The sequence below is a fragment of the Mastigoproctus giganteus genome, chromosome 12 (assembly GCF_048544385.1).
Source record: "Mastigoproctus giganteus isolate SK-2022 chromosome 12, ASM4854438v1, whole genome shotgun sequence".
Taxonomy (NCBI): Eukaryota; Metazoa; Arthropoda; class Arachnida; order Uropygi; family Thelyphonidae; genus Mastigoproctus; species Mastigoproctus giganteus.
This window is the reverse complement of record NC_143586.1, coordinates 24295098-24308411: the sequence shown is the minus strand read 5'-3', so window position 1 is coordinate 24308411 and position 13314 is coordinate 24295098. Positions and strand designations below refer to the sequence as shown.

The window sequence follows — 13314 nt, the reverse complement described above, 5'->3', positions numbered from 1 at the left end:
TTTTTTCAACTTCACTTCCATAACATCTTATTGACACAAAGGGTTTTTTTTTAATGTAAATATCGATTTTTAGTAACTGTTGAGTTCATCTGCAACTTCAGCTGGGGTATCTAATACTATCCCACATCCATTACATAAGGATCCAATCAAATGTCCTTCTGTTCTTTGCATTTATACAGGGTGTCTCAACAATATTGGTACAAACATTTAGGAGAGGTAGGTAACATCTAAAGGAATGTGAATCGCATAGGAACCCATAACCGGAAACATCATGGGAAAGTAGTAGTAGCAGAGGCACAAGAAGCAGAAATGACATAAGACAGTAATTAGTGGCAAACATTTATTTGACATAATATTAACAATCGAGTACGAGATGGATGCATTTCATGATGTTACAACAGATGCTCGAACGTTCCACCATTAGACGCGTGCATGTGTGACACCGACACAGCATGGATTGGCGGACATGGTCGAACACACCTGGAGTTTCTTTGACAGTAGCAGCAGTGCAGACGAGTCTCGCCACGAGATCCGTTTCCGTCTCCACAGGCAATTCATTCACGATAGATTTCAGGGGCCCCCCAACAGAAGGAAATCAAGGCTCGATAAATCAGGTGAGCGTGGGGCCAGGCAACGGGTCCACCACGGCCAATCCATCGACGCCTAAATCGCCTGTTCAAATGGTCACGAGCACACCTTCCATAATGGGCAGTTGCCCTGTCATGTTGAAACCAAATGCTGCGTCTCACATTTGCTGGAACATGGTCAAGTAACCCTGGTAGAACTTGTTCAAGAAAGATCCAATATTTAGCGGATTTCATGCGGGATGGTAACAGGTATGGTTCCGACTAAGCAGTCACCGACCATACCTGTCCACACATTTACTGCAAAGTGATGTTGTACCGCACGGGGGTGCACACCATGTGGGTTGTCGTGAGCTCACACGAGCACTGTACTGATTGAATAAGCCTTCCCGAGTGAAATAAGCCTCATCCATGACCAAAGCATAGGCTGGAAAATTCGAGTCTTGAACACTTTCTTGGAGAAATCACTGCGCAAAAGCCACACGTGCAGAATGATCTTGGGGAGCAGTAACTGAACCCTTTGGAGATGAAAGGGGTGTAAGGAATCGTCGTGCCAGATACGCTGCAACGAGACACTCCTAAGGCAGAGGCAACGGCACGTGTGTTGGTAGTCGGATTATTCTGGATGGCATTCAACACACTTTCTTCCATGGCGGGAGTTTGCGTTAAACGTGGTCTGCCTGCACTACTCCTATTACCTCTAAATGACCCATAATCGCACAAATTTTGATGCACATGCGCAAACAAACGGTGGTCCGGTACGTGTCTGTCTGTCTGGGAAGTGTTCTCCATAAATTCGTTGAGCGGCTTGTCCATTGCCATCTGCTAATCCATACACTAAGTGCATGTCTGCCAGCTCCAGTTTGTATATTGATGTATGCTGTTTGTGCGGCAACTACTGCTTAAATGAATAAACCAGAAATTTTCCCTCTTGCAAACTAATGAACAGCGCCATGTACCGACTTAAGGTGACGTTTCCAGTTATGGGTTCCTATGCGATTCGCATTCCTTTAGATGTTACCTACCTCCCCTAAACGTTAGTTGTTTTGTTGTTTGGGTTTTTTGGTGCATTAGCAACTAAGGCTACAATGCGCCAAGGCCAGGTAATATCTAAAAATTTAAGCTCTCGGTGACCAAATTAATTAGGCCACCATGTCCAGATATATAATAACAAATATCTAAAAAATAAAACAAAGAGATAACAATAACATAAATTTTAAATACAATTAAAAACCTCTATTGATTTAAAATAGCTAAAAACAGCAGACACGTCATTGTCGGATAAAATTTGACTGATTGTATAAGGCTCAGTCAGATGATTAAAAGCGGTACAATGGGTGCTGCTAAAATCTGGACAGTCAATTAAAAGGTGGCTGATCTTTAAAGTTGTGCCACAGGACACACACATAGGAGGGTCATCAGGCCTCAGCAAAAATAAATGAGTCAAATGACTATGTCCTATGCAGGTCCGGGCGAGAACAACTTCCTCTTTACGATTCCTGTGCAGACTAGTCTGCCACGGTTCAATTACAGGCTTTATATGATATAATTTATTCGCAGTCTGTCTATTCCACGAATCCTGCCATTGGGAATGTATCTTTTGGTGTATTATTTGCCTGTAGTCTGTATAGGGAACTGACAGGCAGCAATTATTATTGGGAACTGCTGATTTGGCTGCAGTGTCAGCCAAATCATTTCCCCTAATCCCAATGTGGCTGGGAATCCAGTAGAAGCGGATATCATATTCACGTTCACGGAGAAAGTGAATCTTCTGCTGAATGCTAGACAGAACTGGATGAGAATTATATCTCACAGATATTAAAGCCTGTAATACACTGAGGGAGTCGGAATATAAAATCAACCATTGGTATTGGCATTTACTAATGTGATCCAAGGCTAACTCTATAGCGTACAGCTCTGCAGTAAATATGCTGCATTCAGAGGAAATCTGCTCCGAGTAGTGGTGTCTGTAAAGACAGCAGCAGATCCCACATATGATTCCGACTGCGAGCCGTCTGTGTAAACTGGCTCGAAGTCAGAATGTTCAGCTCGGTGTGCTGAATAAAGCTGCAGGTAGACAGATGGAGTATCCAACTTTCCTCAATTTCTAAGGAACAAGTCACATGGTGGAACATGAGCATGCCAGGGTGGAAGGGGTTGCTTCAGTGTTTGCGCAACCTTGTCTACCTTGATATTAAGTTCTTTGATAAGCTCTTGGAGACGAATACCAAAAGGACAATTGGCAGTCTTACGGGTGTTGTACAAATTTTCCCATCGTGGCTCAAAAACAGATAGCCACGTAGGAAGGTCTGGCAGGGATTTCAGTTTTAGAGCGTAGTTTAAAGACAACTGCTTACGTCGAAGCGATAATGGTGGTTCGTTTGCTTCGACGTATAAGCTCTGGACTGGAGATGTTCGATATGCTCCAATAGCGGTACAGAGAGCCAGATGATGGACAGGGTCCACCCAACGAAGTACACTGTCTCTGGCTGAATTGTATACCAGGGACCCATAATCTAGTCTGGATCGTACAAGTGCATGGTAGATGCGTAGTAGGGTGCATCGATCCGCACCCCAAGATGTAGAGGAAAGAGAGCGCAGAATATTCAGCCCTCTTGTGCACTTTGTGCGGAGTTGACGGATGTGATCCAGAAAGGTCAACTTTTTATCAAATACGAGTCCCAAAAATTTTGTGTCCGCTGCTACTGGAATAGCATTTTGTCCGAGCCTTAATTCAGGTTCAGGATGACAATTACACTTACGACAAAAGTGCACGCAAACGGTCTTCTCCGGCGAGAACCTGAAGCCATTAGCAAGTGCGCAGGAATTAAGACGATCAATGGCTTTTTGCAGTTGTCTTTCAATAACCCTCATGTTGCATGACTGACAAAATATGCTAAAGTCATCAACATAGAGGGCACTGTTTACGGTTGGAAGAAGTTGTTCTGTGATGGAATTTACTTTGATGGCGAAAAGCGTGACACTTAAAACTGATCCTTGTGATACTCCCTCCTCTTGGGTGAAGGAGCGAGAGAGTGAGGATCCCACACGAACTTGGAAAGATCGATTGGCTAAAAAGTTTTTAATAAAAATGGGCAGTTGCCCCCTGAGACCAAGGCTATGCAGATCTTTTAAGATGCCAAATCTCCAAGTTGTGTCATATGCTTTCTCCATGTCAAAGAACACTGACACCAAGTGTTCGCGTTTAAGGAAAGCATCCCGGATGGATGTTTCCAATCTAATAAGATGGTCCAAAGTGGACCGGTTCCTTCGGAAGCCGCACTGGATGTTGGAGAGGTCATTCGATTCTAAATACCAGATTAAACGAGAATTAACCATTCTCTCCAGGATTTTGCACAGACAGCTAGTCAGAGCAATAGGACGATAATTTCTATTGACTTTTGGATCCTTTCCTGGCTTAGCAAAGGCAAGAACGGTTGCCTTGCGCCAGGAATCCGGAAACTGCCCTTCAATAAAGATTCTGTTACACAGAAGGCGCAGATAATCCATAGATTTTGGTGAGAGATGCTTAATCATTTCATAATGGATGCCATCTGGTCCAACAGCACTTGCTTTGGAAAGAGCAAGGGCTCTTTTCAGTTCCTGAATAGTGAATGACCCGTTGTAGGGATAGATGCTCTTGGACTTAAAATTAAGTGCCTGTTTTTTGAGTTTGTTTCAGGACCAGGAACTCTGGGGAATATGAAGATGTTGCAGAGATGTTAGAGAATGTTTCCCCAAGAGAGTTGGCTATTGCAGCTGGATCTACAATAGTGCATCCATTATAATCTAGGATTGAAGAAGGGCAGAATGTATATTTTCCCATCATTTTCCGGATTTTATCCCAGACTACCTTAGAGTTGGTAGACTGGTTAATGGATGATGTAAAATGGATCCATGATTCCTTTTGACTCTGACGGCGGATATAGCGTGCTTTGGCTCTTGCACGTTTAAAGGCTATAAGGTTGGTTGTGGTAGGATATCGGCAGAATATCTCCCACGCTTTGTTTTGAGCCTTTTTTGCTGCTGTGCATTGTGAATTCCACCAAGGTTTGGGAAATGGTGGAAACCGGGCAGATGTTTTTGGAACAGCATTCGCAGCTGCTTGGACTATAGTTTCTGTGATGTACGTTACTGCATCATTGATAGGCTCCTGACTGACTGTGCTGAGATCAAAATTTGCCTGATGTTGGAAGGCAGACCAGCCAGCCTGATCAATCTTCCACCGTGGTAACCTGAAAGGAAGACAGGGTCTCCCACTATGTAACGAGATTATCACAGGGAAGTGATCGCTTCCGTATGGATTCTCCTCCACTTCCCACGTGAGTGGAGGGAGTAGAGAAGGGGAGCAGATAGAGAGATCAATGGCAGAAAATGTACGGGTAGGCATGTGGAAGGTGTTTGTTCCAGTATTTAGAAAGGAAAGGTCATTGTCATTGAGCATACGCCCTATGACCCGTCCCCTTCCATTGATGTTAGCACTACCCCACAGGGTGTTATGTCCATTAAAATCCCCAAGAAGTAAGAAAGGGGGAGGCAACTGCGTTACAAGATCATCAAGGTCTTCCTGGGAGATGTCAGTCCCAGGTGGCAAATAAATAGAGCACACGGTTAATAAAAATCCCACTGTAAGGCGAATTGCAACAGCCTCTATGCTGGTTGTAATTAGCAAGGGCTGAACTGGGGTCTGATTACCCACAAGGATAGCCACTCCTCCATGAGCAGGACCATCTGCAATTCTATCCTTACGAAAGATTGTGATGTTATGCATGGTGGGATCATCATTTGCCTTTAGATAAGTCTCCTGCAAGCAAAAGCAAACTGGCTCATGCTTTTGCAGGAGGGCCTTGATGTTATCAGTATTTCGCCGGAATCCACGACAATTCCATTGTAGGAATTTAGCCATTATTTTGGCTTGGTGGGTCATCAGGCGGTTTCTGAGGTGCTGAGGGCTTACTTTTATCAGTCCTGGCTTTATCTTTTTTGGGGAAGAATGGACGCTGTCCCGTGTCCATTTCTTCCTCCGCAAAGAGTTCCAAGACTGATTCATCCTGTACCTCATTCTCTACATCCATTGTTTCTGGTGTTACAAGTGATTCTTCTGAACTTTTTGGCTTTTCTTTACCACTTGGTTTTGGTAGTGGTGGAGCACTAGGAGGTACGGATATATGAGTGGCAACTGATTGTTTTTTTTTGGTGGGCTTTTGTGAACTCAATAAATAGCGTGCAATCGGGGTGAATGACTCTCTTGGTGGTATAGTCATCTCAGTTTGTGTTCTGATAGTGCACTTAGCAGAAACCTTCTGGGCATATGAAAGTTTCCCGCTATTTATTGGTTCGATACGTTTTCTGGCCTCTGGGTAGGAGATATTCAGCTGTTTTCAGTTTTTGTATTTCTTTTTCATCCTTCCACCGCTGGCATGCTCTAGAGTAGGCGGGGTGATCGCCTTTGCAGTTCACACAGATCGGTTTTGGAGCTCAACATTCCTTGCTCTCGTGGTCTTTAACACCACATCGAGCACAGGCAGGGTTACCACGACAAGATGTTTGTGAGTGGCCGTATTTTTGGCATCTAAAACACCACAGTGGGTTTGGGATATAAATCCTCACTGGGCAGTTTAGATAGCCTGCCTTGATGGAACTTGGAGGCCGTGGGGTGTTAAACGTGACGATAAGAACTCGGGTAGGGACGAGATTCCCATCTTTCCGTATCGATATTCTCTTAACAGCTGTCACTCCTTGGTCTTTTAATTCAGAGCAGATCTCCTCTTCAGAAACATGAAGGTCCTACTCTGATATAACACCTCGTGAAGAATTCAGAGTTTTGTGGGTGGTTACGGTGATAGGTATTCTCCCTATGGATGTAGAGTTCAAAAATTTTTCAGCTTGTTTTGTGCTGGAAGCTTCAACCAAAAGGTCGCCAGAACGCAGTCGTTTAACGGATTTTGGTGAACCTGCCAACCCTTCTAATCCTTTCTGGATAAAGAAGGGTGACATCTTTCCAATTGACTGCTCTTCAGTGGAATGGAGAATGAGGAAAAGCGATGTCACTGATGGTGGTGGTGGTGTACCCTCAATCCTGGCTCTTTTTGCAGAGGTGTTTTCTGCATCATCATTTCGATTAGGTAGGGGCCTTGTTGGGGCCCCAAAAGAAATAGGTTTTAAATTACTCGTGAGAGTAAAGAAAAAGTGTCTGATGTCTAAGTACCTCACCCACCACGGAGCCCTACGAGGGGACGCCCAATCGTGAACTAGCAGGTACTGTGTACACGAATGGGACACTGAGTTCGCTTAGAAGCACCATATCCACATTGCCAATAAGTCTTTATCCCATCCCAGGACCATAGGGAGGGAGACTTATTGGAATGCAGTTGACCTAACAGTAAGAACCACCCGCCGATTGATCCCAGTCGGGCCGGTCCGGGACCACCTGTCTTGTCAAAGCAGGGGCCAAAGTGATATATTAAGGCTGGGCCCCTCAACCACCAGGATCCCCCTTTCCGAAATCCACGGGTCGCGGCACACGCCGGATTCCACAGATGTAACCCTGGAACCAAGGTATGGGCGTTAGATCCCAGTGATGCTAATCTGGAAAACCAGCAGCATCACTGGGAAGTCCCCTCACCACGTCGAGGGGCCTAAACGTTAGTACCAATATTTTTGAGACACCCTGTCTATGTGAAGAATTCCTTAACTGCACTCTTCTTTATTCCTTATTACCACTCTTCGCTCTCTCCCAGACTCTGTAAAGATACTATAATGAAAATTATACTTTGCCGAATAAAACTTCTCCTTCAGAAAATGATGAACATAATTCAACCATGGAAGACCAACATGGAACAGAACATCAGTGTTCCGCAAATTCTTTCCAAAATAAGAAATTGCCTAACTCCAATGAGATTTTAAAAGATGAACTTCAGTCGAAAATTAATGAAATACTTTTAACTATTTTTGCTAAAAAAAAAAAAGTTCAAAGCCTAGAAAATATGGACGAGATTGTCTACGATTATCTCAGTACAATAGTACCAGAATAGAATCCGAAAGGGCGTTTTCTGCTACTAATCAAATATGTACCAAAATTAGATCCATTTTAAACGATCATACTATTGATTGCTCGCTTTATTCGGACAGGTAGTGTGGATGCTTAAATACAACTTTGCAGTAACAATATGTATTTTTTTTTTGTTTTTAGATTTTTTTTTCAGAATATTTATTATTGCAATAAGTTTATTTAAAACATGAATTCAAATAATTACAGTACTTGTTTTTTCCCTTACACTTTTTTATTGCACTTAATTGTCATCAATTTATCGAGAAAAACGTTTGTTTTTGGAATATCGGTATTAATACCAGTATCCCGGTTTCATAAATTAAAAATACCGAAATACTGGTATTAAGATTTTGACCGGTATTGTAAGCCCTAAGTGCAACTCTGGGAGAGAGATATTAAAAAATACAGGCACTCCCTAGCTTACGTAATACTCACCTTACGGAAATTCAACTTTACGTAAGTTTTTGCCAGTCAGTGTAAACTTAAAAAAAATCGTGGAAACGTATTTTGCATCCCGTAGGAATAAATGGAGGTAATGTGCAAATATAGTAATGCGAATCCAATAACACTTGTGTTTTTTTTTTTTTTTGGCAATTCGTTCCAAGACCTCGGAAGTTGAAATCGCTATATAACTAAGCGATTTATCTCTCTAAAAGGTAATTTTTTTAATGAAAATTGCACTACACTTTCATTGTTATATGTTCCGTTATAAGAATCAAATTTGAAGAAATTTGTGATATTTTTCCCAAAGATTTCTGGAGGTCACTACCATAAAACAAAAACAATTTGCACTTTCCGGTTTATTGGGCTTTTCTGTTAGTGCAATCTGATAGTAAACTTGAACTTATTGCATTTGTGATGATACCGATAACTGGAATCGTGTGAATTTTTATGTTACAGTATTATGAGTTCCCTTTCACTGAAATCTTCAATCATATAAAAAACAAATTTTCAGAATCTTTTCTTCATTCCTATTTACTTATTACAATTATGAAGGGAAAGCAACCAATGGAAATTGTAAGTTGTGGCAGTGATAGGAAACAAAACAAAACTGATTTAGAAATGATGATGATTAATTAAGAAGTAGAAAGCAGGACAAAGTTTGTCCTATTGCATGGAATTAGGTCTCGCCACTTCAACACTGAATACTATCTTAACGCACAGTGTGGAACGAGTACAGAGAAGGGCAACAAGATTAGTGAATGGAACAAAGGGTTGCTCTTACGAAGAAAGGCTTAAGTTTTGCAAATTACAGTGTCTGGAGACTAGGCACCGGCGAGATGATCTGATAGAGGTGTATAAAGCCTTGAATGGTTTGAGCATGCTTAATGCTGATGGGATTCTTCCTCTTGCTCAGAATAATCACCTGAGAGGGCATGAATTCAAATTGAGGAAAGACAGATGTCGGATAGATGTGCGGAAATTTGAATTTGGGCCAGCGGGTAATTTGTTGGTGGAACAGACTTCCATCCCTTGTTGTGGAAGTTGATAGCCTAAATAAATTTAAGGCTCAGCTGGACAGGTGTTTTGAACGAACGGGGAGGGGTGAAGTGGAAGTTTTTTTTTTTTTTTTTTTTTTTTGGCTGATGCTGCATAAGCTTGCTTTCTTGCATCATATGCCTCTACTAATGCTAATGCTCATATAAAAAGAACATGTTAAAAGATCAACGCATTTAAGATGAATAGTGATCGCAAAACTGTGTTCAGTTGCTATATAGAAGATGGAAAAGCTATTAATCATATGGATGGAAAATCAGATTCAGAAGCAAGTGCCCCTGAGTCCAATGGTCATTCAAGCAAAAGCAAGAAGTATTTATGAAGATATTAAGGATAAGAACAGCAAACCCCAAGCCAAGTTCGTGGCAAGCAACAGGTGGTTTTACAGGTTCAAGCATCACACTGGTTTCCAAAACATTAAAATTATGCAGTGAAGCCACCAGTGCCGATTCTTCAGCTGCAGAGAAATTGTGATGTGTTGGAAAAAACCCCATTTAAATCTCCACATGTTTATCAGCCAGAGAGTCAACTCGGGCAATGATGTTCAAAAGGTAAAATTTGCTGACACGCCTGCCTCTCTCTTTTTGTAATTTTATAATTTTGAAATTTTTTTAATTTTGTACACTTTTGTAATTCTTCCTAAGCATGAGATCAAACAATTGAATACATAATTATATTTACATGTTTGTTGACCATTTCTTTTTTGCTTTGATCAAATTCAGCGTGCATAGTTGCAAGTGCTGCATAAGCATTTAGGGTAATTCTGACTTACAGAGTTCTGCAGAACGCAAAACATACGTAAGTTGGGGAGTGGCTGTACAGAGCACTATTAGCGTTATTAACTAAAGAGTTGGGTGAACTGAGTTACAGCAGAGGACACCTGTACTCTAGATTCCAATAAATAAGATATACCATTAGCAACAGTAGAGGCATATGATGCAAGAAAGCAAGCTTATGCAGCATTAGCCAAAAAAAAAAAAACCCGCTCCCATTTCATCCCTCCGTTCATTCCAAATACCTGTCCAGCTCAGCCTTAAATTTTTTTAGGCTATCAGATTCCACAGAATGCCAATCAACTACCCCACCAATCAACTACCCACTGGCTAAAGGCAAACTTCTAAACATCTATCCTACAACTGTCTTTCCTCAATTTGAATTTATGCCTTCTCAGGTGATTATTCTGAGCAAGAGAAAGAATCCCATCAGCATTGAGCATGCTCAAACCATTCAAGGTTTTATACACCTCAATCAGATCACCTCCCAGGTGCCTGGTCTCCAGACACTAACCTGCAAAACTTAAGACTTTCTTCTTGAGCAACCCTTCGTTCCATTCACTAATCTTGTTGCCGTTCTCTGTACTCGTTCCAACGGCTCTACATCCTTCTTAAAATGAGGCCTCCAGATCTGTATATAGTACTCAATGTGTGGCCTGACCATTGCCTTATACAAGAGGATAATCACCTCCTGCTAGAAAAATTCCTGTATGTCATTGACAAGACACCATGAGCTACTCTTGCAGACCGTCTGCACTGTTCAGAAAACTTCATGTCTGCCTGCACAGTTACCCCCAGGTACTTTTCATTCTCTACCACTATCAGTGTAGTATCACAGAGTTGATATGTTACTCTGGGGTTACTGCTTCTCATATGTAGTACTTTACATTTGTCAGTGTTAAACTTCATTTGCTACCTCTCAGCCCATCTGCTCAACTTTTCTAGATCCTGTTGTATCAGCTTACTGTCATTAGTGTCCTTAACAATCCTGCCAACCTTTGACATTAAGACTGATATAACATCATCAATATCATTTATAACTACAGGAAACAACAATGGACCCAACACTGAACCCTGAGATACTCCACTAATAACATTAGTCCACAAAGAGCAGCGTCCCTTGATTACCACTATCTTCTCCCACTCAACCATCCCTTTATCCATAGCAGCAATTTGCCTCCAATGCCACACTGCTCCAATTTGTTCAGCAGTCTTCCATGTGCAACGGTATCAAAAGCCTTTCTAAGATCCAAATATATGATAAAGTTATTTCCTGCATCCAGTTCCTTTGTGACCACATCATAGTATCCAATCAAATTGGTCAGGCAAGACTTTACCTTAACAAAACCATGCTGTGTCCGAGCTATAACTGAAGTCTTGTATAGATGATCCTGCAGTGCTTCTTTAACCAGTGCCTCCATTAATTTCCCTAGAACAGAAGTTAAACTAACAGGTCTATAATTACTTGTCGCCCTTTGATCCTCATTTGTGAACTGGGGTGACATTTGCACATCTCCAGTCCATGGGTACCTCCCCTGAGTCTAAAGAAGCTCTCATAATTATGGCTAAGGGTTTGCTTACTTCCTTTGCTGCCTCCTTTAATATAACTGTATAGATCCCATCCACCCCGGGTGCCTTTATGTTTATCTTCAACAACTTCTCCACTTTCCTCTCAGTTATTACAAAATCATCTAGCTCACTGACAGTTTAATTCACCTCTGGCATTCCCCTCCCTGAATAACTCCTCATGTGTGAATGTAGATGCAAAATACTCATTTAATTTGTTAGCCACCTGAGCAGGATCATCAACAGTTGAACCATCAATATCCAGTGGACCAATCCGATTCACCCCCTTCCTTCTAGAGTTTACACAGGTAAAGAACTCTTTGCTATTTTTCTTTGCATCCTTTGCCAAAGATTTCTCATAATCTGCCTTTGCCTGCCTAATCGTTGGGACTTGGTTAGAGACCAGCTTATATCTATCACAGGCTTCCATGTCGCCCATTAATTTATATTAATTTTTGCTATTTTATAGGTGGACATTTAATCCTGCCGTCCTCACCAAAGTGAATTCTGCACCTCCTACCTCTGCTGCAGCCAGTGGAGATACTAATTCTACTCAGCAGTTTGCTGTAGGAGATTTAGTACAAATATGTAGTGACTTGGAACGCATAAAAATTCTTCAGAGAGGCCATGGGGAATGGGCTGAGGCTATGACTCCAGTAAGAATTAAATAAATTAATTTTAATTCAAATTTTAAAATTGCATAAAAATGCTTCAGTTTTATTTTGCTATTCATTTTGCTTTCTGTTTAATAGGTGTATGTGAGAGCATTGTCGATCAATTCGGCCCTGGAAAGATTGTGCAAGGCTCAAGGGGTAGAATTTTTTCAGCCTGGACTTTACTTGTTAACAGGAGAGATTGCTTCTACAGGGATGGGATACACTTAAATAGAAAGGGTGCAAGAATATTTGCTGATGCTATCGAGGCGTGTTAGGTGGGTCAGAAAACTGCTAGCTTGGGGGGAGACAAAGACCAATAGATTGACAGTAGCCACTGGCAGAGGTGAAAGAGATTCTTGAACTGCTTCTATTAGAATGAGCAGAAACCTGAAAAACAAGATGCATGGTATTTCAGAGACTGCTGGGAGCCATTGCGGTACAAGTAAACACATGGGTTGTGTTAGGGTAGCTAAGAATAGAAACAGGGCTAGGAGTTTAGTAAATAAATTTGATGAATTTGAGGTATTGCTCAAAACATCAAAGGCAGATATTGTTGGGATATCAGAGACGTGGTGTCACACAGATATAAGGGATGCAGAACTGCAATTTGGGGAGTACAACGTCTACAGAAAGGATAGACAGGATAGAAAGGGGGGAGGGGTTATGCTATTAGTTAAGAAACACATAAAAACCAAGGAAGTGAAGCCAGTCGACATCGCTGGACAGTGCAGTGTTGAGTCAGTTTGGTGTGACATAAGCATTGGGAGATCAAAATTGAGAGTAGGAGTGTGCTATAGGCCTAATGACTCTGATGAGTATAATAAGGAACTGTACAGGGAAATAGAGTGGGCCAGTAAATCAGAGAGTCTTATAATGGGAGATTTTAATTTCCCAGATATTGACTGGAATTTGGGGGCTGGTTACTCACACACTAGCAGGGCTTTTGTGGATTTATTGGATGATTGTTTTCTACATCAGCATGTTCGGGAGGCAACTAGAGGGAGTAATACTCTTGATTTGATTATCAGCAGTGATTCTTCATGCATTAAGAATCTGCAGATAAATGAACCACTAGGTGGCAGTGATCACAGTGTGCTGGAGTGGGATTTACTCAAAGAGGTAACTACCATTAGGGGTAAAGGGAAGGGTTATTGCTTCCGTAAAGGCGACTACGATGGACTGAGACA

General features: G+C 41.7%; 2 protein-coding genes across 2 annotated transcripts in view; one reads left to right on the top strand and one right to left on the bottom strand.

Annotated features, from left to right (window-relative positions):
* The window catches only part of l(2)41Ab (lethal (2) 41Ab), a 142875-nt gene extending 130733 nt beyond the window's left edge, over window positions 1–12142 (top strand). The window contains exon 20 of the mRNA XM_090386656.1: window positions 11941–12142. Within this exon, the coding sequence (XP_090242782.1) occupies window positions 11941–12142 (202 nt within the window). The remainder of the gene's footprint in view (window positions 1–11940) is intronic.
* The window catches only part of LOC150076793 (putative RNA-binding protein Luc7-like 1), a 180175-nt gene that overhangs the window by 12587 nt on the left and 154274 nt on the right, over window positions 1–13314 (bottom strand). The gene's annotated exons all lie outside the window — the stretch shown is intronic.